At 36.8% G+C, this 25,000-nt stretch overlaps 1 protein-coding gene and 1 long non-coding RNA gene across 11 annotated transcripts in view; one reads left to right on the top strand and one right to left on the bottom strand.

The window, feature by feature from the left end:
* The window catches only part of LOC137496591 (uncharacterized), a 110,940-nt gene extending 93,583 nt beyond the window's left edge, over positions 1-17,357 (bottom strand). For 2 of the 8 annotated variants that reach the window (XR_015501252.1, XR_015501259.1), the window contains exon 1: positions 4,976-5,118. This is a non-coding gene — a long non-coding RNA (uncharacterized LOC137496591). Of the gene's footprint in view, positions 1-4,394; positions 4,596-4,975; positions 5,119-5,192; positions 5,340-16,686; positions 16,794-16,889 lie in introns of those variants that run through there. The other 6 variants (XR_015501258.1, XR_015501254.1, XR_015501253.1 and 3 more) reach the window with 6 other exon arrangements.
* Positions 17,358-20,839: 3,482 nt separating this feature from the next.
* ptrh2 (peptidyl-tRNA hydrolase 2) lies at positions 20,840-23,360 on the top strand. 3 transcript variants are annotated; one of them, XM_087269759.1, is made up of 2 exons: positions 20,840-20,906; positions 22,430-23,360. In XM_087269759.1, the coding sequence occupies exon 2, from the start codon at positions 22,432-22,434 to the stop codon at positions 22,960-22,962; it is 531 nt and encodes a 176-aa protein (XP_087125885.1). In that variant the 5' UTR covers positions 20,840-20,906; positions 22,430-22,431; the 3' UTR covers positions 22,963-23,360.
* Positions 23,361-25,000: the final 1,640 nt, after the last annotated feature.

Genomic DNA, 25,000 nt, shown 5'->3' on the forward strand with positions numbered 1-25,000 from the left:
AAATAATATAAAGTAAGGGCATAATAACTAATTTAAACACGGTGTATGATAATAATATTTTGTTTTGGAAACATACTAAAATAATTATATATTATTTTAGCACATAAATTTAAGCTTAAATTAGAAATATCTCTGGCAACTAAAATTTTTCAGTATTTCAAGCATCAAGTTTTAGTTAACTATAAAACCTCATTTAATTAACGTCAAGACAACAAATAATTTTATACTGATTTAACATATTGTAATAAGTTAATCAGGTTTCAACTGAATGTTTTGTTTTAAGTTATGCAAAGTTTAACTTAATATTGATTAATGTTGAGTTGATGTAAGTTGAGATGACTAGACAGGTCATGTGCATCTTTAAAAGTAATAAAATAACTGAATAATTTTACAATAAGTTACAAATAAGGCCTAAATAATTTTTTTCCTACTTTATGCGCGCTGTAATAATGATGTTAGCTGTTTGTTCAAACTACTTATTTCGAATGAGCTAAAACAATCAATTTTATATTTTTGGGGGGGACAACTAAATCATTTTATGTTTAATCCACTTAAATTTGTAAATAATCTAATAAGTTAACTTAATTTATGTTGTCCCAACACAAATTAATTCAGCATTTTTATATAATTTTTAATATGCGTGCACACAAACACACACACACACACACACACACACACACACACACACACACACACACACACACACACACACACACACACACACAGTACAAATCCATTACTTTCAATTTTAACAGAAACATGAGATGGTGCTGAAAGCAAGAGGGCGCAAACTATAATATCTTACAACTTAAAATAAAATAGTGGTCAGCGGACTGGTTCAAGGGTCCATAAAAGTGCCTGCTGGTTGAAGTTATAACAACTGACTTTCCAGTGAGGGGGTAGAGGACACGTGCTCCCATCTCCCACTGAGAGACACAAAGGGAGACGTTAAGCCTGATCTGTGGCTCACACGACACCGGACAACACAGCCATCAGAAACGAATCACCAAAACTTCCCAAAGACCTTTATCTCAGCAACTAGCAGCTTTCTGCAGCTCCTATAAGGTCACCTGTCATTCATTAAGAGACCAGTAAAAACTTACAACTCCATAAATTTATATAGAACATTTTCATCGGTTTTATGTATCCTTTTTCCATATTCCTGACGAACTGACAGCTGCATTAGGAAAGAATGACTTCACAAGAGTGGGATTGAATTAACATTAGGTATTCTTGAGATAATTGTACCCTTCACCCTCTACTGGTCAATAGTGAGAAGTAAACCAAGATCACATAATCAAAACGAGTCATCGATGTTTACCTTAAAATGAGTCAAAGAATATCTTTTTTTTCCACAGTAAATGAGCTTGGAGGTAAGGACAAGATGTCCAGGTTATAACTCCTATTAAGATAAAGAAGGGTTTATTTTGCATAAAGTAAATCACATTAAGAGTCACTGTAGTTTTTATGCTCTAACGATATTTTTAGATAAGTACAATTAAATCATTATTGCTATTAAATTAAAACAATTATATTGTTTTTCAATTATTATAATTAGAACAACTGTTATATGATAATTTTTATTTATATACTAACAATGTTTGTATATAGTTTGATCTATTACTGCAGGGGTCAGAGTCTGACAATTATTGTTTGATCTCAACCTTTTTTTGATCTCACTTTATTTTAAGTAGTGCCAGACAGAATCTGCAGACATTTTTTTGCTATTTCTGAGCAAAATACTGTGAAAAATCTGTGGATTTATGTGGAATGAATTTGGGTATATCTTAACTACAAACCTAATGTTCAATTAAAATAATACATTTGAAACTTTTATTGACTGTTTACAATGCAAATCCAATTACATCCACTTATTTGGTAAACGAAGCAAGTCTCTCATATATCTACCGTATATCTACTAAAAGACAGAAATTATTACTTTACAAACTGTATTGTAAGTAAATCATGTGAACGTTTTTATATCAGTCAGTAGTATTAATGAAATTAATTAAAAAAATTAATAAATATACATTAACACACAACTAAATAAATAGACTCAATGATGGGCTATAAATTTGTGGAAATCTGCGTATTTTTGGGTGTGCAGGTTTCTTGTGGGCCCCATTTTCAGATACAATTTACACTATTAAACTGTTAACTGAGACTTTTAGCTCAATAAACGAATAATTAGCTACTTATAAATAATTTTTAAGGTATTAGTTGGGTTTATTGGGTAGGATTAGGGATGTAGAATAAGATCATACTTTATTTGTGCCAATAAACAGTTAATATCTTAATAATAGACTGGTAATAAGCCAGCGGTTAACAGTGTGAATTGTTACTTGAACTAAAGTTTTTTTTAATAAAAACTACAATTCACTCATCAAAGTTGCTTTATTTCAGCGACATTTTCTTTATGCAAAGTATGATCTATTTCTCTTCTTGTTTTGGCATTACTGAAATATTTTTTCACAGTTCAGGCTGATTCATCTTGAAATCTCAGAACCAACGGTGGCACTAAAACTGCTCACGGGGAATGATAGAAAGATGTCATATATCATATATCATACACACACACACAATGTATCATATGACCATAGACGTGCCATTACGTCATAACGCAAAGTATATTTGTTGAAAGATCAAGAGGAAAAACATGACTGCTAAATCCAGGTCAGGCAACAACTTCACAGGCTCAAAGAAAGATACTATCATCACTCTACAGAAATATATATGTTGAAAATTCAATAAGCCTCCTTGAGTGATTTTATGCAATACACCTAACAAGAATATTCACTGCTTTGAATGCGAGGCAAAACGTGTGGCTCTTTGATAATATCTGAGCCATTTGGTAACAGAAGGAACAAAGACTCACGTTGGCCTATGGTGCCATCTTTTGGACATAATAGAGAATTGAATGAAAAATGAAATCAATTGCATAAGCTCTATGATGTATTACATCCTGATTACATCCCAAACAATTCTGCTTTAAATTGTTTAAATGCCAAAAAAAAAAAAAAAAACAGAAATGATGACAATTATTTTTATATTGTAAATGTAAATGGACAATTTCACAAATCTATTTTATTTTCACAGATATGTATAAATGAATGTATTAACTATGTATGCTACAAGTACAAAATCATAACATTATGATAAAATGTTAAAAATGAAATATAAAAATATAAACATAACAAAATATTAAAAATCTTATCTTCATGGGAAAATCTATGAGAGGTAGCAATATTAATATGGCCTTATATATTAATGTTGTGCAAATATGCATTAAAGGAATCCCTATTTTACCACTGTATTTATATAATCAAGATTTAAAATAGCTATCTTTACTATTACTATTAGGCTATTTATAAAAATCCTTAAAATGACTTTTCCTTAAAATATCACAAATCTTAAAAAATAAATATAAGTTCATTATTTACATAAATACAATGTATTTTATTTGTGTGTGTGTTTAATTCACATAACAATTATCAGAAATATTAATTATTGACAGATTATATGATTGTTTTATGATCAAATTGCATAAAGATATACATTTTAGATATTATATACTATTTATTGACAACATTTTTGTACTTAATTATTTACAATAAGCATGTAAATATTTATTATTATATAAAATTTATTATAATTCTTTTTTTGTTAAAAAGATATATTCATTAATAATTATATGGAATTTATTATTAATGTATAATTAATATTATATTTATTAATATTATTAATATATAGTATATGTGCATATATTATTAACATATGCACTTATAATATTTAATATATGATATTTATTGACAACATTTTTGTAATTATTTATTTACAATAAACGTGTAAATATTTTTATTAATTATATACAATTTATTTTTATAATTCTGTTTTTGTTAACATTTTTTATTAATTACATACAATTTGTTATTAATATATGCACTTATATAAGAATAAACATATCTAAAAAGGCATGTTTCAGTATCCTCAACCTTATGTATATTGGATTACGTTCCTGGCTGATCCAACATTCAGCTCACAGTTAATAAAGGCGTAGGATGCATGACTAGCTTAATTTATCAGTTCCCAGTAAACCTCAATGAAACTGAGAGGGTCACCGGGTTCGTCCGTTACATAATCACCACACGATGTCGCTGCGGCTCCTGGAGATAACAAGAGAAACATAACAACATACCAAACCCGTAAAAAACAAGCCACCAAACCTTCTCGCATTACATTTAGGGCAGGAAAAGTTCTCTTTCCAGAGGAAGTTTCTAGTACATTCTTTCAGCACTTGAGTCCAGTAACGGTGCCAACTGAAACACAGCAACTGCGTAACGCTCGTGTGACGCAGAATGATATTCACAGTTAGTCAGCCCTCCCTAAACACCTACCAGATGTTTGAAGCATCTGTCTGGGGCCCTGCCAACACCTGTATGTCAAAACAGAAGCTTAAAGTAAACAACTTTGCGATGGAGGATGAAAAAAACACAGAGACGAAGAGAAAACACCAGGGGCTTGAGTGAAGAGAACAACAACAAGACGAGCGTGCGTGCGTAAGGGAGGGGCGTGTCCTCGGCTAACCGCGGGTCAACGGGTTCGTTCATTCCAATAGCCTCGTGAAATGACAACCGATCCCAAACACGATGTGCCGTTCTGACACACACACATGTACGCACAGCACGGAACCAACACCAGCCGTTTTCGACGCACATCAGCACACAAACACACCCGCGGAACCCAAACGCTGCTGACCGTCACACAACGCACGTGGATTCACTTTCAGTCTCAACAACAAACATTGTTTACACAGACAGGAAGCAATGTGAGGGTTACAAAACCACTCACACCAGAAAACACTATCGGACAAGCTTTGCGGAAAGATGCCATCTTAAATACCAAATAGGTACACATGTATATTTAAATTCAAAACTGCATAAACACATGCCACTGACATGATGCAGGTGGATCTTACCAGATGAAGAGGTCTTGAGAAAAACATCATCAAGTTTCCTGCTGTGCCGTGCATCAGAAGCAGACAACCACATGTTGGAGAAAGTGAAAGACAAATGAGAAAGGGAGCAGAGAACTACGACTTATGGGAAGAGAAAGAGAAGTGCGACACAGCAGGAAAGGGGAGAGGGAAATAGATAGAGAAAAAGAGAGAGAGGTAGAGAGAGAGAGAAGGGCACCTCAGTGTGAGTTCCTGCTGTTGCAGAGAGGGGTGGTCGGAGAGCTGTAGGGTACCAGAGTTCAAAGCATGGAGAGAATAAGAGTGTTATTCTGCTACAGCCAGCCAACTCTTACACAACACCAACCAGGGGCAGCAAGTTCCTTCTGCCTATCTCTCTCACTCACTCCCTCCCTTGCTCTCATTCATCGACTCGCTCACAGATTCCCTATTCTTTTCATTTGATCAATTTCTGTTTCGCTTATGTGGCTACTCTTTCACTATGATTTTTCGTTAATCCCCACACGAAAACACAAATAAAAATACCAGTATATTTGGATTCTTGGTAATTAAACCAAATGGGTTTGATTGTAGGGGTGGCGCAGGCAAATTGAAATTCATGTCATAAATTTCTCACCATCAAATCAGATTTTTGTTCTTATTTGCTAAACAAAACAAAACTCTTTTGAATAAAACATGGAGACAAATGATAATGGGCTTGCAATGTGTAAATTGGTGGTGATCTAAGATGGCACAGATCTAAATATGATCATCTCCTGAAATGTAAAATGCATTTTTTATATGTTTACATATTTTAATAAAATTTGTATACTTCATTTATATTGTAATTCATATTTTTAATGTAATGTGTATTTATTCAGCACATTTTATTGTGCATGGTCATACATCAAAAGCACTTCACAATCATAAGGGGAGAATCTCTTCACTCCACCACCAGTGTGCAGCATCCGCTTGGATGATACGACGGCAGCCACAGGACAACGGCGCCAGTGCGCTCACCACACACCAGCTATAGGTGGAGTGGAGACAAGGGCGTAATTCACTCTTGACATTGGTGGGGACAATCATACCAAGAGCGCGCAAGCATTGAACAGCTCAAATTGTTTTGTGCTTTCAAAAGCATGATTAAAGTACTTAATAATATAAAATAAACACTTAATAATACAAATAACAATCCCGTCCCATGCTGCAAAAGTCAATTTAATTGATTTTACTGCAGTCAGGCTTTGCGGAGGTGTGTGGCTTTATTTTAAAGTCGATTAAATTATGGGTAGGAACATTTCAGTAATTCTTGGATATTGGTGGGGACCTCAGTTTAACAATTCATCTGAAAGGTGGCGCTCACGGACAGTATAGTGTCCCCTTCACTATACTGGGGCATTAAGACGCACACACACGTTGAGCGCCCCCTGCTGGCATCACTAACACCACTTCCAACAGCAACCTTGCTTTCCCATGTGGTCTCAAATCCAGGTACTGACCAGGCTCAGCGCTGCTTAGCTTCAGTGAGTAACTGGTCTTGGGCTGCAGGGTGATATGGCTGTGACAATATTCGTTTGTTTTGTTTTCTTACATATTTTTAATCAAATGTATTATTATTATTGTTTTACAGGTTTACTCTTATTTATCACAGTATATATATCAGGGTTGCACAAACTCTGTCCTGGAAGTCCGGTGTCCAGCAGATTTTAGCTCCAACTCGCCTTAACACAGCTACACAGATGTTTTTAGAAAGCCTAGTAAGGGCTTGATTAGCTAGCCCAGGGGCCTCCTGTATCAATGCTGCATATGCACAAAAACTTTGTGTACGCCAGGTTTCATGCTCACGTTTGGATTTAATAACGATGAAATTAACATTAGTTAAAATTAATGTGCGTTGGTTAGCGCCAACTTCATGTCTGGTGTATGTGCATTTCCAGTGTGTGTTTGTTTTATTTCCATTGGCGACTCCTTGTTAAATTGCACACTACAAATTATCGCACCAACACACATGAAAAACATTGCTATTATCATATAATTAATTTATATTTTAAGTATTTTGTTTACCAATTATGTGATTTAGAACATATAAAAACGTTTGCAAATGTATACAACCCTTAGTCTATGGCAATGACAGTGTTGGCCTTATTAGAGGACATTGTCAATGGTCGAACCCAAAGGGAATGCATTTTTTTTAGGGGTCACAGTGATTTTCTGGCCCACGATGATGACTGGCTTCTTATTAGCTGTTTCAGATTTCCAAGAGCTATCCTCATGGAGCTCTGTGTGAAGTTTGATCCAAACTTGGAAAGAGAGACAGCGAGGAGGCTCCAAGGTGGCAGGGTGCGCGATGGGTGGCTTCTTAGTGAGTGATGTATTTAAAGATATTATTCCAGCTAAGTTTATTTTATTTTATTTTATTGAGCCTAATTATTTAACTGCATATCAGGAGACCGCAGTTATCCATTAAAGACTTGGCTGTTAACCCCCCTCAACAACCTACAACCTGACCAAGAGCGAGCGATTGGGCAGCTGAAATGCCGGTGGCGCTGCCTTGATAAGAGCGGAGGGGTGCTGCTATACCGCCTTAACAAAGTGTTGCTCTAATACATCTGTGTCTCCCACAGACATGGATACTACTCCAGAAAGTAAAGTGTCACCCACAATTAAGGCAACTCTCCCCTCAAAGGGTGTTTAGCATCCCCTGTTCCCCCTTCTATTTTATACATGAGGCCCCAGCTGTGTCTGATTGGGGTCAGAACTAAACTTTGCAGGACACCGGCCCTCCAGGACTGAGTTTGAGCACCCCTGATTTATATTATCACAGTATATAATATTATATATATGGGAACACTTTAGAATAACTATTCGTTGTAACTAGTTAACGGTCTATTAATAAACTGTTAGTTAATGAGTTATAAATGACTTATTGAATAAAAGTTAATAGTTTGATAATTATTTATAACTGTGCCTTATAGATAGCCAACAAATAACTTACAAGCTGTCAATTAACAAGTTATAAAAGACTTGTTAACTGTATTTTAATGATTTATAACTATACCTAATAAATTAGTATTAGATCATGAACAAGCTGTTAGTAAATTACTTACTAAAGACTTGTCAAGTATCAGTAAATAGTTTATAAATGTTATTGGGACGTTATTTGAAAGTTGCAATATTCTTAATTTATCAACTGTTAGTAAACGAGGAATAGTTGCAATTTTAGAATAACGTCCCAATAACATATATAAGCTAATAACTAACACCAACTAATATATTAACTCACACTTTACAGGTCAGTTGTTTATAGTTTGTTAACCATCTACTAACACCAGTGAAACTTTGTAGAACAGCAAATGGATAGAGCAAGTTCAAGCTACAGAAATTTGATGTGATATTTAAAATATAAAATTTTTGTACATTAACCTTGTTCCACTCATAGGCTTCTCTGTGTGCTGTATTTTACCAAAGAACTTCAACAGATGAAATGTTGAACATTGTGTTTAATGTATAGAAACACACTTACACATGGCAGAACAGCAGTATACAACAGAAGGAGGTTTGAGCACTTTTTGAGCACTGGCTAAACAGAATTTCTGAGGTACATGTCCATACATCACAGTAATGTCATGGATTATCCTTCCTAACGGCCCTTTGCGATGCTTACGAACAAGTCACTCATGCCATTCAATAACTCTGAGATGGTCTACCAGTATCTCCTCTGTACGATTCCCCCCGTTATTAATTTCTGTAGCTTAAACTTGTTTCATCCATTTGCTGTTCTACAAAGTTTCACTGGTGTTAGTAGATGTTAACAAACTATGAACAACTGATCTGTAAAGTGTGAGTTAATATAATAGTTAAGTGTTAGTGATTAGCTTAAGGATGTTATTGGGGCGTTATTCTAAAGTTGCAACCATTCCACATTTACTAACAGTTGATAAATGAAGACGGGCGAGGCAGTGGCACAGTGGGTAGCACGTTCGCCTCGCAGCAAGAAGGTCGCTGGTTCGAACTGGTTCGCTGGTGTTTCTGTGTGGAGTTTGCATGTTCTCCCTGCCTTCGCGTGGGTTTCCTCCGGGTGCTCCGGTTTCCCCCACAGTCAAAAGACATGCGGTACAGGTGAATTGGGTAGGCTAAATTGTCCGTAGTGTATGAGAGTGTATGAATGTGTGTGGATGTTTCCCAGAGATGGGTTGCGGCTGGAAGGGCATCCGCCGACTAAAAACTTGCTGGATAAGTTGGCGGTTCATTCCGCTGTGGCGACCCCGGATTAATAAAGGGACTAAGCCGACAAGAAAATGAATGAATGAATGAATGATAAATGAAGAATAGTTGCAACTATAACATCTATAAACTATTAACTAATACTTAGCAAGTCTTTAGTATTTTACTAACATTTTATTAATGGTCTGTTAACTAGTTATAATGGATAGGTATAAATAATTAACAAACTATTAACTATTATTTAACACGTCATTTATAAACCATTAACCATCAGTTTATTAATAGTCTGTTAACTAGTTATAACGTATAGTTATACTAAAGTGTTACAATATATATTTATTAGATCATTTTGGACACAGGTTTGAAAACCCTTGGTACAGACTACTGACAAATTTCTAAAACATCTTTACTTTTTTTTTTTTTTTTTACAGAAATAATGATATTAGAGTACGCAAATGATAACGGAATTTAAGTTGATTTCTAAATTGAATAGTGGAGTTTCAGAGCAGAATAATATCTCACTATGAATAATGGCGTAAACATCTTAAATTCAGTTTTTCCAGAACACCAGCCTCAAAACCTAATGATCCAATCCGGTCTCATTTTACAGCGCTCTTTCAGCACATCAACAATTGCATAAGTTGTGTCTTTTTATTGCTTCGAAGGAATTTTGGGGGAAACGTCTGAGACGAATCCATTAAGAGATCTGAACTTTAAAAACGGTTTTGTTTCTGCTGGTGAAGGGGGCAGGTTGTTTTGAAGTCATAGTGAAAGTTGTGGGTGTGGATTATTATGGGACCATTGAACACTTTCTGGAAGAGGCCTAGAGATCTGCATCACTGGAATTCCAGGAAAGCGAAACAGTAAATGGTCTCTTTCCAACTTCACATGACATTTACTTCTTAGTTTAGACCTTTCAGTGCCAATATTAAAGTAATGCTAACGTAAATGCAAGAGATTAAGCACAACACCACAACATTAATCACTGCTCGGTTATTGGGTTACTGCTTTCATTTTCTTTTAAACCTGTTTGACTTAATTTCCCTGTTGAATACAAAAGAAAATATTTTGTCACTTTATTTTGATGGTCTGTTTGTTGAATTAATTTACATTGCATCTACAAGCCAACTAATTCTCATTAGATTACAAGTAGACTGTTAGGTTGGGGTTAGGGTTAGTGTAGGTCGACATGCATTTGCAAACTTTCTTATAGTCAGTTAAATGTCTGTTAAAGGAGCAGTATCAACAGATATTAAGCAGACAGTCTACTAATACTCAAATGGACCATCAAATTAAAGTGTTACCAGTTATTTTGTCTTGTCAGTATTCATTGACTTTCATAATAGGAAAAAGATTATGCAAGTCAACGGTACCATTAATATATTCTACACAATTCCATTTATGTTCAACAGATAAAAGAAGCTCATACAGTTTTTGAAATACATGAAGGTGAGTAAATGATTGCTAGTGAACTTTTCCTTTCTGGATTTGATTATATCTAGATGCAAGAAGCAGGTAGAAACAGATTATACAAGTCTGCTAAGTCATCTTTAATAAATCACTGGTGTTGGGTTTAGCAATAATGAGGAGTTTGTTGTCGAGAAGAGATGGGAATGTCAAGGCATGTTTTTGAACTGAGCTCGAGAGGGTGTTACGTAACCAACATTCACAAAAAAAACAAAAAAAAAAAAACGACAATAAATCTTTAAAATAACTGCATCGTAAATGAGGTATTTAATGCCATCAAATTGATGCACAAAGTGATCCAAGATCATAACCAGCTCATCATCATCTCTAACAGACAATATTGGAATCTAAAAATAGACTGAGAGATTTCATAATTGTTACATAACAGGAGACTCAGCTTCACCTACTGATGTGCTGCCTGAATGGTGACATCAGTAAAGTGGAGGAAAACAGAACCATAACAACATACTCATTAATGTAAACGATGAAATTACTCATTTGCATAATCACTTAACAGCATAGTAGACAACAACACGTTAAGTCAAGGTGCTCATATGGGAAACAATGGTTTGAACTAACCTCTCTGTCCCTTCTCAGTAATTCTATTTCAAATCCTTAAAGACTCAAAATAAGCAAACAAATAAAAGCACAAAAACAAAGGCTTTATACACTGTAAAATGTTTAAAAATACCTAAGAAGTAGAAAAGCAAACATCTTGAAATATTTAGGTAGTAATAAAGTATGCATCTTTCAGTTACCAACCCATATAGAAATATGATACATGGAAACATGTGCAAATGAAATATATGACATACAGATTTTCCTTCGGCATAGTCCCTTATTTATTAGAGGTCACCACAGCGGAATGAACCGCCAACTATATGTTTTATATGTTTTTCTCACATTCACACACACAATCATACACTCTGGCCAATTTAGTTAATATCATACAATTTCATATTTGCATAAAGTATCTTTTATATAAATATTTTTTTCAACCATTGAAATTTCAAAAATGTACATACAGTATGTGTTCAAATACGATATGTACACCTGTCCAACTGCTTACATCTGTCCAACTGCTTATTGGCACAAATTTCTAATCAGCCAATCACATAGCAGCAACTCAATGCATTTAGGCATGTAGCGATGGTCAAGACAATCTACTGCAGTTTAAACCAAACATCAGAATGGGGAAGGAAGGAGATTTAAGTGACTTTGAACGTGGCATGGTTGTTAGTGGCAGACGGGCTGGTCTGAGTATTTCAGAAACTGCTGATCTGCAGGGATTTTCAAGCACAACCATCTTTACAGAGAATGGCCTGAAAATGCCTTGTTGATGCCAGAGGTGAATGGGCAAACTGGTTTGGGCTGAAAGTAAGGCAACAGTAACTCAAATAACCACTTGTTACAATAGAGGTCTGGAGAAGAGCATCTCTGAACGCATAACACGTTCAACCTTGAGCTAGATGGGCTACAGCAGCAGAAGACCACACCGGGTGCCACTCCTGTCAGCTAAGAACAGGAAACTGAGGCTGCAATTCGTACAGGCTCACCAAAACTGGACAATAGAAGATCAGAAAAATGTTGCCTGATCTGATGAGTCTCGAATACTGCTGCGACATTCGGATGGCGGGGTCAGAATTTTGGGATGTGGTGGAATGAGACATTTGCATCATAGATGTGCAGCCGACAAATCTGCAGCAACTGCGTGATGCTATCAAGTAAATATGGACCAAAATCTTGTGAGGAATATTTCCAGTACCTTGTTGAATCTATGCCACGAAGGATTAAGGCAGTTCTGAAGGCAAAAGGGGGTCCAACCCTGTACTAGTAAGGTATACCTAATAAAGTGGCCGGTGAGCGTATAATTTAAAACATATGAAAGGCCATTATTTTCAATATTTTGAAATCTTTGTTGGATATATGCCATATGTTTTGTATATGTTAAATTTTAATATAACATTGTATGTCATATGGACCCTTCCAAATGTTTACCTTTTCCCCTAGTAGCAGCTTTTTTACCTTTTTTTCTGGTAGAAAAAGCACCTTAAAGCAAAAATAACACCATTTCTCTGTAGAACCATCCCTTTCCCTTTAACATCAAATATAAGCAGTGAACAACTGGGAACTTGCTCAGGGGAGTGGAGCACCCAATGGCCTATTTTGCAGCAGCGATTTGCGTCAACTGTTCGAAAAAAACCAAAGTTAGATGCCTGGTCGGGGAATGTCAGACTTAGTCATATTAGAATCATTTCCACGTCAGTTTTACGAGTCAGAGCAGCTCGCCTGATTAAACGCTCCCACACATGCTGAGTTTCTCGCATGAAAGATGTGTTTTTCCATCTAAACCTGCCAGTTAAAGCACAATTAAAGCTGCACATTATCAGCCACAGACAAAAAGCAAGTCAGTCAGTATGAAGATGTTAAGCCTGAAGAAGCAAGCTCCTGCACTATCTAAGCCATACAGTACATACAATGCATTATTTACAGATCTGTCATGTGCATCACACTATGTAAACATAAAAGTGGCCTCCTTGAACACTATGTGCTCTGGAAGCGCACGTAGAGCACACAGTCTATCACATTCAGCTGTGTGGGAGGAAACCGCACAGAGGCCCCTGGTTCTAAGTGTTTAACTACTGGTATTACATAGCTGAGAATGTTTCGCAAGAACAGCCTTACTCACCTAAGCCTCTTTCTGCAGAACTAGAATGAAACCTATTAAAAACAAATCTTGAGGGTTTTAATAAACCCAGACCACCTTGGCAAAGACTTCAACTTGCAGTTCGATGTCATTCTTAATTTGTGAGAACCACTGCTCGTGTTTTTGTTGGGTTAAGACAAGGCTCTGCGATGTAAATTACACAGAAAAACAGCGATTCTTCACTCTGTTTGAGAAGGAACGTTTTTTTCTGTGTAATGCATTTAGATTTAATATTGGGAATTAACTTGATGAGTGTCTCTAACAGGAAGTACTGACCACAGCACCTCTTGTTATTCACTTGTTTCTGTTGCTTATCATGTACAGTACATGTATTGTTGGGGATTTTTCTGTAGACTGCACTCTGTGTATAGTTTGAAAGTTTAAGATTAGATATTTAATAATAATAATAATATTTTAAATCATTAATTAATCAAAAGTGAAAGTAAAACATCTAATATGTTACAAAAGACTTGGTCCCAATTTATATTACAACCCAGACTTATTCTGATTACATACCCTTATATACATTTCTGGAGAGAGCAAAATACATCCCAGGAGGAACGTTTTTTTTATTGCAGTTTTTGGTTTTGCGAATCCGCCAGAGGCTGCTGTGTACACTTTTTCAGATCTCAGATTTCTCTCGTAAATTCATGCAGTCGACTGACTAACTTAAGCCGCCTTTCCACCACACACAACAAATGACAAGTGAGAGACCAAAAGTCAGGTTAGAGTAGTCCTGGAGCTGCGTGGAGTTCCGATCATCTCCGTATGCAGAAAATTCGGATCCGTTTTGAGCTGTGGATAGTTACATTTAAAGTATTTGAACTTCTGTGACTAGACCGTATGCGACCGGTCGACCGGATGTGATGTATTCCAGTGTTGTCTAAGCAGATCGGTGCATGTGAGATACTAGAAATACTAAGGTTTTTTTCGTTATTTTTTGAATAAGAAAAAGTCTATATTAAAAAAATATGTCTCCATATAACCTCCAAATTTTTTTGCGGTCTATGAGTTTTTAGTATTCATTCATTCAACCATGGTGAACAGACAGGGAATAAAAACACTGCAAGAATCAGACAAAACTGAAAATTCTGTGCGACTCCCACAAGGGGGCATATACCGACAGTTGTGTCCGAATGACCAACCGATCCTTCTCCCATCCCTAAACCCAACCAATATTTACCTATTTTTTAGCTTTTGTTTATATCTTACCGGCTTTCTGGAACCGTTTTTTGGTGGACTCTGACCTCGTTGTCGCATGTCAACTCCTCTGAGTGTCTAAAGTCCACCGATGTACATGTCAAGCTACCAGACAAACTGATAACAGCAGAAAAGCCGTCCATACGGAGTAAATCGGTTTGCAAGAAAGCGAGAAAAGACACGGCATCACACCACCCAATAGCGTTCGTTTTAAAGATGAAATGCAGCCATACGTGGCTCTGGCTACATAACTCACGATCTCCAGAAATGTATATAGGGTATTCAGGCTGTGTTGCTTTATTAGGTGGCCATAACTACTTTGAACTTGCATCAAAAAACAAAAACAATGTACTAAATTTGTCTATAATGTATTGCAGAACACTTGTGGTGCTTTTGAGGTGGGATAAGGGTAGGGTTAGGGACAGGATTGTGGAATGGGTAGGTTTAAGGGTGGGTTAAGGTGTAAGGGATGGTCAAAAGTGTATTTACAAATGTAATTACAGAAATTAGTTGCAGATGTATTTACATGCACATATTTTTTCAATCATTAGTACTATGTAAGAACATGTATTTACACAATAAGTACATTGTAAGATATGATTAATATCAGTGTTAGTGTATACAAGTTAAGACCACTTCATATAAAGTGGGACCAAAGATTTCTATTTCAAATAGACCCCTGAAGGTGGAATAAAGAAGTTCCTTTAAATTCTATAGGTTGCAAGTTGGAGATGGTTGGATCTTGTTCAACCAGAACATCCCCCCCCCCAATCCAATTATATTTTACAACAGGCAAGTAATAGTGGCAAAATATTTCCATCAATAAATTAAAGACATTTTTTACTCATCAACATGCTTTAAACAAATACATTTCGCAGTTCAAGAACACAACTTTAAACATGTTAAGTCGCAAAGAATTACATGTCATCCCACCTCAAATTTCTTCTCAGTTTAATTTCCCTCACTAAATGATTATAGCACCTTGACTTGCCTTGCTTTTGGACTTTTTGTACTACATTTGTCAAAACAAAATGATAGATATGGGAGTCCTAAAGGGCAAAAGAACTTTGCAATTACGTCTCACATGCATACTGTGGTATATAAGGTCTGTCTTTGCAAGAACAATTGACTGAAACTGCTATAAGTGAAATAAAAAAAAAAACACTGTAAACTGTTTAGTGTAATAAACAGAGACAAACTGCCTGAAATGTTCTATTTTATTAAAATGTTATGGGCAAATTTTGTTTGTAGCTAAAATTAAAATAGTTTTAAACAAAGAAGTTCCCAAAAGGCCTGATGAATCAATATGATACATAATAAATTCATAAAAACATGTGGTATAAAAATGGGGGGAGGGGGGAATTATTATTTTTTTAATAAAATACAATATTATACGTGTATAAAATGCTAAATAAACATTTTTAACAAATAAAGTGTATTTATTTTATTATTTGAAACTTTTAATATGGATAATTTCAAAAATAATCAAAAATTATCCTCCCTACACCCCCCATCCCCCCCGCACATGTGTGGCACCCCATGCACCGCATATACTCTCCTTTGAGCGCCACTGGCTGGCTGCTACAGTGTGTACCACCATACAGTATGTACAAACAATATTTAACTTTCTAGTGAGTCTGAAGACCTTGATTAGCTAGTTCAGATGGGGTTAATTAAAGTAGGCACTAAACAAAGCATATTGGAGACAAGCCTGAAATGATTAGCCTAAAAAGCAAAACATATAATGCTAACGCTACCGCTATGTGATTGGCTAAAACATGCACCAGAATTACAGGTTTTCCAATGTTAATACAGACATTTGTTTGCCCCAAGGAACAATTATGGATACCCCCATTTGGGAGTACCCACATTTTCATATATGGGGAGTGAAATTAACTTCTACAGCTTTCATTAGCTGGCTTCAGTTACATGTATGCATAAAGAAATTTATATTTAAAATCACATAATCACACGAGTTCAGGCGCATTACAGCTCTTCCATTTGAATTGTGATATTGTAAAGCTGCATAATGCAATAATATAATGTATTTATGTCAAAATACAGTCATTAGATATGTACACTTCTGTTCTGGTAAGGTCAATGAGTGCATTAGAAAAAAGCCTGCAAGGCTGACCTGCCTTTCCAGAGCTCTGATTACGCTGGTCCCACAGTCCCACTCATCTTCAAGGAAACTTCAACTCTGCCCCATTTTCAGTCATCTCATTATAGACATTCGTGCACCTAAGGGAAAGAAAATCACAGTGTTTAAATGTCTGAAAGCTCACACACAAGAAGACAGAGAGCGAAAGAGATAGAGAAGGCGAGAGAGGAAACTACCATCACATTCTGTCCCTGATCATTCTGGTGGCTGAAGTCCTCTGCTGTGTTTTGCAGATTACTGTAACCCAATCAGACCTGTGCATGACCCAGTGATACAGCCATCTGCATTGCCAGAGTCATAATGGATGCCAAGGCATGAGTGCAAACCACATTATGTAAAGCTAAAACCAATATATCTGCCTATTCATTTTCATATTTTTTCAATCTGGAGCTTAAACGTCCCATCACGATAGTTCATCTGTGAATACAAAAGGAGATCACGCTGCACTTCTTCATATAATGAAGGACGGAGGATGACACTCTTGGCTAAACAATCTAGTTTAAGGATGAGGGGTGAGTAAATGATAAGAGCCAAGATGCATTTTTGGTTGAACCATCCTTTAAGTATTAAATATCTGGAAAAACTCACAGTAAGGATGAGCATTTGTGCGTTTAACGATACCCTAGTGAGATCTCACATGCACTAAATAGGCCAGTGGCATGACAGTCTATATAAAGACACTCATTCCAGTTACCAACTACACAAAAAAACCCTAAGGCCCACCACAAATGCGCTGAAAATAACCCCAAGTACTGCAGAGTTCTAACAACAAACAAGTGTTTTGTAACAGTGCCATCACCTTAGGTAGGTTGCTGTGTACGTTGCTGTGAAAACACTTTGATGCAGGGTTTATCTTGAACTTGATCTTTTAACATCCCTCCTCTCTGTTGTTTATCAAAAACGCTCGGTGCTTGTTCTTCATTCTTAGATTTCGCTTTGCAGCAACACAAAGACATCAGAGAAAACAAAGCAGACAGCCTGCAAATTCTTCATCTTTGAAATGCATGAACATGAAGCACACTTGAGTTCATTACAATTACTGGTTCGTTCACTGGGGATGGATAATCTTTACCGTTTGTGTCCAACTAGCCACAGCATCCTGGATAAACGACAAAAAAAAAAAAAGTGGCAGCAGGAGAGGTAAGACAATCTCGGATGTCAGATTCAAGAACATTTTGCCAGTAGTCTTACACAATCCCGAGCACACCTGCTCTCCCAGGGGTACACTAAGGGTGTAAACCCATGAGAGGCCAAGCCGAAAAACACAGTGTCTGGTTTCAAAGCTTCTTTACACTGGCTTAAATTAGGCCGGTCTTCTGGTATGCAAAAAAGTAAAGAATTAAGTTTACCGATAAGATATTCCTAATCGTGGGAATAGATTTGCTGCTGAGGTGGCGCGGTGTCACAGTGGTTAGCGTTGTCGCCTCACAGCAAGAAGGTCGCTGGTTCAAGCCTCGGCTGGGTCAGTTGGCATTTCTGTGTGGAGTTTGCATGTTCTCCCCATGTTGGCGTGGGTTTCCTCAGGGTGCTCTGGTTTCCCCCACAAGTCCAAAGACATACGATATAGATGGATTGGTTAAGTTAAATTTGTTCGTAGTGCATGTGTGTGAATAAGAGTGTATGGGTGTTTCCCAGTGATGGGTTGCAGCTGAAAGGGCATCCACTGCATAAAACACATGCTGGATAAGTTGGCGGATCATTCTATTGTGGCAACCCCTGATTAATAAAGAGACTAAGCCAAAAAGTAAATGAATGAATGAATGAATGGATCTGCTGCTGTTACTTAAAGTGGGGGCCAGCTAGGAGCTGTGCAAGTAAATGTTGATGGTTTGAACAAGCAACTGATGCTACTGACATGCTACTGAAAGCCTGTAGTCTATAGCATCCTTGAGGTCTATAGCTTGGCTCCCATGCTGGAAATGCAGGTTTGAATTCCACTTGCAGCACTACTGAGAGGAGTCTGGATGCAGACCTGGTGCAGTGCAATCTGAGCTGCATCCAATGCTTTTTAATGCGCTCACCTAACCCCACCCCTAACCCTACCCTTCACAGTGACGTCACTCACTCCCCATTGAGTGAATTGTGTCTTGCATCGCTGAGTGATGCAATCTCAGCTTGCATCAAAAAGGCTGCATCCAGATACTATTGGCACTACTTGCATTCCAGTAAAACTGGAAGGATTTAATTGGTGCCGTGACCCAAATAGGAGTCATGTTTATAAAAAAAAGGTCATTTGTATAAAGAGTTACACATGTAAACTTTCTCCTGGCCTCAAGAGGTTACTTAAAATTCAAAAAATCAAAACTTACTCTTCTTATGATCTAGCATATAGTAGTGCATATAAACGATGGATCTGTGGACTTCATTATTTTGTGTAAAAATAAACTTGCCCTCATAATCAAATACCATAACATTCCCTACCTCTTGAAGACTTTTCTTCAGTTTTGGTCACATGGAATGCCTTTGGGGCGGGGCTATCAGTGCGTGTCTTGTTTCTGCCGTGCCTTTGCGGTGGTTCCTCATTCTCATCATCATCAGGCATCTGAATACATCCTGCACTAAAGGGTGCTGATAATGGTCATCCTGCTGGACAGTAGCTTAATCTTCCACAACTAAGTGCAACCTGCCATTCAAATCATGCTCCATCTCATTAGCAATGTACATCTTCCAACAATCCAATCATTTCCCGAAGAATGATATTAAGCACCACTTTACAGTTTTTTCTCATTTCGAAAAGGTTTTAATGGGATGTACATCTTAACAGGAGATAAAAGCAGGGTGCAAATTAAAGGGGAGTTTAGGTGGATTGACCCCCTTAATTAAAGCTTAATCCCCCCTGAAGGACATCAAAACAAGATGTATGGGGGTGGGGGGTATCTCTGATCTATATCTTAAATATTAATAGATAAAAATGTATACCAATATATATATATATACATTTTATCCCCCCTATGACGGTTCATGCCATTGTGAATGCATAATCGTGCCAATCAATGCTAGGAAAAATATGATTCAGTAGTCTGAAACTGGCAGTTTTGGAGCACCGATAGACATCTTAAGTATTCACAAAACATGTTTCTTGTAAATTAGGTTTTTAAATCTGCATGTAGCCAAAAAAAAAAAAAAATATATATATATATTGAACATAATTTGTTTTGTTTGACCTACAGTCACTTCTAAAATAGTCACTAAAATATCCCTCAAAGTACCAAAAACATATGCATCTTATTAATTAGATGTACAGTAATTTAAATGCATTTATAAATTTGATTCACTGAAGCATGTAATACCAAACTACTACCAAAAAAGTTGACCCTCCGAATTGTCAATGTATAATTCGCACCCTGGATAAAAGGACAGTCTTAACTTCAGTTTTATGCGGACTTTAAGCAAGAGACTGCATCCATGATAGCTTGCCTGCTTCCCATGCCAGAAATGCTGGTTCAGATCCCTCTTGGATTGGTGCAAGTAGAACAGGAGGCTGGATGCTGTGACCTGGATGGGAGTTGAGTAGTGATTGATGCTACAGGTTGAAGTATTTAAATTTTAAACTTCCCCATCTCCCATGTCAGAAAGGGTTGGAATATTGTTTGAAGTGGTGCGAGTAGATTTTGGGGGTCACACATGCTTTAGGTCTTGGCTTAGTCATGCGTCTAAAAACTACCTAACATGTGTGCAAAAAAATAAGACATTCACATTTGTAAAATTTCATGGGTATAAATATGGAAAAAGACTACAACAAGCTTAAACTAACTATTCAAAACTATACAAAACAAACAACAACAAAATGTGGTAACCACTAAATTAAATAGGTTTTGCTCATCTAATCATAGTTTACGCACTTACCATGGATTGTGTTTGTAGTACAATTACACAAAGGGCATTCAATCCCCAAAATACGGTTATACACTTTAACATAACAAAAGCAGTTATTTCTGTAAGGAATTACCTTTTCTTTCAAAATAATGCACATTACTAAATCTTATTAACATTCTTCGAAAAAGTATAAAGTCCAGAGTGAAAGACTCGTTCGTAACAATGAGGATAAAATATGCAATATTATTATTCTGGCTGAATGGTCGGTTAATTTCGCGGGTTCTTTAAACTCGTGACGTCATCAGTAAGCGTCTTCCTGTCACAAGCGGTGTGGAGTTGGAAGCAAACTTCAGGTTGCTGAATCATTTTGCTTTGTGGTGAGTGTTTTTTTAGGTGTTCAAAATATTTGTATATATAGTTGTGCTCAAACGTCTACAGTATGGGATACTGCACTTCATAAAAGCTCGTTGGATGTTCGTTAAGTGAACACGTTTATCTAGATTTCATTCAGCCGGCTAATAAGCTTGCAATTTACCACGATTTTTAGGGATATTTATTTGTATGTACCTCGACTGATGTGCTTTAATGAACTTTAGTATCACAAATATTACCGTTTATTTGATTCAGTGCGTCTTATCGTAGCACAAATGACTTGTTAACCATAGCTTCATTAATAATATTGCTAGCACAATGAATGAACACAATTTTTTGCCATAAATGTCATTACAGCAGGCTTTTATGATCCTTTATGACTAATTCTGTGAGCGTTTTATATTACACACTAGACTTTATTCGCCTTTTCTTGTTTAAACTCCACAACGATTGTAACCAGATCAAATCTGTGAATATTTAGATTTAGTTACCTAACGTTAGATTTATTATTAGGTTTACTGTAATGGCAGTTATAAATATAATAACTTATTGTATAATATTGCATAATATAGCTATAATAACTTGTAATAATTTGCACAAAATTAACTTATGTTGGCTTGAGAAAGCCTTGCTTGAAAGGAAATTAACCATGACTTTACTACAAATAATAAACCATGGTTATTTTAAATCATTGTAACCACAAATCAAACATAGTTTAACCAGGATATGTGTAGTTAAACTGGTTATATCATTAGTTAACCATTACACCATGGCTATTTCAATTTTACTGTAATAAAAGCATTATAAGCATAGTTTAACCATGGTATTTGTAGTCAAACTGGTTATATCAATAGTTAATCAGTACACTGTGATAATTTCAATTTTACTGTAGTAAAACCATAGTAATTGTTTTACATTTACATTTAGCAGACGCTTTTATCCAAAGCGTTTTACAAATGAGGACAAGGTCGCAATTTACATAACTATAAGAGCAACAATGAATAAGTGCTGTAGGCAAGTTTCAGGTGTTTTTTCTTTTCTTTTTTTTTTAGTAGTTAATGGTATAGCCAGAGAGGCAATTGCAGATTAGGAAGGAAAGTGGAGACTAAATAGTTGAGTTTTTAGTCGTTTCTTGAAGACAGCAAGTGACTCTGCCGTTCTGATGCAGTTAGGGAGTTCATTCCACCAACTGGGCAGACTGAATGCGAGAGTTCGGGAAAGTGATTTCTTTTTTACAAGTTAGCTTTGTATTTTGAGAGTATTAGCATTTTTCAGGTTTTTATGTTACCAGCACATCTTGATATTTGGTGGCATTATGATAAAATAACCATGGTTTCACTACAAATAGACCAAACAAACAAGGGTATTTCAGTTAAATAATGGTAACCCCAAATCAACTCTGGCAATGGTAACTCAGGGTTACTACACTTTTACTATAATCAAAGCATGGTCATTTTTGTAAGCATTAGTATTTCTAAATAATGTTTGCAATGTAGTTACCACTAATAGTTCTGTTGTTCTTCTTCAGACATGAGGCTGGACTCTCTGTACGGGCCTGTCGGTCTGGGTGTTCTGGCTGGTCTGGGCTGCGGGCTCTGTGTCGGATGGCACCTCAGTGGGCGTTTTGGCAGATCGTCCCGCAGCATGATGACAGCTTTAGAGAACAGCGCCAGCAATGGCAGCGAGACCAGTGTGATGGGCGAAAGCGGAGAGTTCAAAATGATTCTGGTGGTCAGAACAGATCTGAAAATGGGCAAAGGTAAAGTGGCAGCGCAGTGCTCTCACGCGGCCGTGTCAGCCTACAAACAGGTCCAGCGGCGAAACCCAGAGCTCCTGAAGCAGTGGGAGTACAGCGGACAACCCAAAGTGGTGGTTAAAGCTCCAGACGAGGATTGTCTACTGGATCTGCTGGCCCACGCCAAAGAGGTCGGGCTGCCCGTTAGTTTAATCCAAGATGCTGGAAGAACCCAAATTGCTCCCGGGTCAAGGACAGTTCTTGGCATTGGACCCGGACAGGCTGACCTGATTGATAAAGTGACTGGACATCTTAAATTATACTGAACAACAACACTAATGGACTAAGACAGAACTAAACTAGGACCTGCTCTTAGTTTTTACATGATTATAAAGATTGGATAAATGGAATTAAGTGGGTTAAAACTACACTTTGATTTACAGGTTTAAGCATTCAAGTAAAACTATTTTAATTCAAAGTTGTTTTTTTTGGTAAGATTAAGAATAAAATTGCATTATTTGGGAATCAAATGTGAATCAACCCCTTATATTCAATGCAATAAGACATTTTTTTTGTTAAACTTGGGTGCAAATTGACCTGTTTTGTTCCTTGATAATAAGATCAATTGAGTGAGCAGATTTTAAACACTGGGATTATCTGCTTTTATTGAAGTTAAATAGAAGCATTACAGTGTAAAATAAACATTTTCACTCAAATATGAAAATCTTCACTATTTACTTATTGTCATGTGGTTATAAGCCTTTATGAATTTATTTCTTCTGTTGAAAACACTCACTCAATAGGTACATCTTACTAGTACCAGGTTGGACACCATTCTGCCTTCAGAACTGCCTTAATCCTTTATGGCAGGTATGTCTAAACTTGGTTCTGGAGGGCCAGTGTCCTGGAGAGTTTAGCTCCAACCCTAATCAAACACACATGAACCAGCTAATCAAGCTCTTACTACATATACTAGAAACTTCCTGGCAGGTGTGTTGAAGCAAGTTGGAGCTAAACACCAGCCATCCAGGACTGAGTTTGGACACCCCTGCTTTATGGCATAGACTCAACAATGTACAATAAAGTATTCCTCAAGAGATTTTTGTCCATATGGACATAATAGCATCACACAGTTGCTGCAACAAATATTTGTCAGCTGCACATCCATGATGCAAATCTCCCATTCCACCACATCCCAAAAGTGCTATATTGGATTGAGATATGGTGACTGTCGAGGCCATTTGAGTACAGTCAACTGATTGCCATGTTCAAAAACCATTCTGAGATGACTGGTGCATTATCCTGCTAGAAGTAGCCATCAGAAGATGGGTACAATGTGATCATAAAGGGATGGACATAGTCAGCAACAATACTCAGGTAGGCTGTGGCGTTGACACGATGCTCAGAGCTCAAGAAAATATTCCCCACACCATTACACCACCAGTCTGAACCGTTGATAAAAGGCAGGATGGATCCATGCTTTCATGTTGTCGACACCAAATTCTGACGCTACTTTTCGAATGTCGCAGCAGAAATCAAGACTCATCAGACCAGGGAACGTTTTTTCAATCTTCTATTGTCCAATTTTGGTGAGCCTGTGCGAATTGTAGCCTCAGTTTCCTCTTCTTAGTTGAAGGAAGTGGCAAAAGGTGTGGTTTTCTGCTTCTGTAGTCCATCAGTCTGGATGTGGTTTGACATGTGCTTTCAGAGATGCTCTTCTGCATACCTCGGCTGTAACAAGTGGTTATTTGAGTTACTGTAGCCATTCTATCAGCTCAAACCAGTCTGTCTCATCTGACATCAACAAGGCATTTGCGCTCGCAGGAATCCAGCACACTAAATATTTTCTCTTTTTTAGACCATTCTTTGTAGACCCTAAAAATGGTTGTGCGTGAAAATCCCAGTAGATCAGCAGTTTCTGAAATACTCAGACCAGCCCGTCTGACACCAACAACCTTGCCAAGTTCAAGTCTCCTAAATCACCTTTCTTCTCCATTCTGAGGCTCGGTTTTAAAAGCAGCAGATCATCTTGACCATGGCATTGAGTTTTTCCCATGTGATTGGCTAATTAGAAATGTGTTAACAAGCAGTTAGACGGGTGTACCTAATAAAGTTGCCAGTGTGTATTTTAAAGTAAGCTGAAAACCTGTAATTGACAGCCATACAGATACTAGGAAAGTCAATGGTTACAGGTTTCCAGCATTCTTTAAAATATCTTCTGTTTTGTTAAGCAAAAGATATTTAAACAGGTTTGGAGTGAGTACATGATGGCAAATTTAATTTATTGGGGGAACTACCCCTTTAATATTATCAGAATATAATCAAAGCATAAATACCACTGCTTAAATGAAATGGGTAGTCTTA

Source organism: Danio rerio, chromosome 10 (genome assembly GCF_052040795.2).
Source record: "Danio rerio strain M-AB ecotype USA chromosome 10, GRCz13ab, whole genome shotgun sequence".
NCBI classification, from domain to species: Eukaryota; Metazoa; Chordata; class Actinopteri; order Cypriniformes; family Danionidae; genus Danio; species Danio rerio.

Excerpts from the sequence above, each read along its gene's own strand:
- ptrh2 (XM_087269759.1), top strand. The coding sequence starts at position 22,432 with ATGAGGCTGGACTCTCTGTACGGGCCTGTCGGTCTGGGTGTTCTGGCT.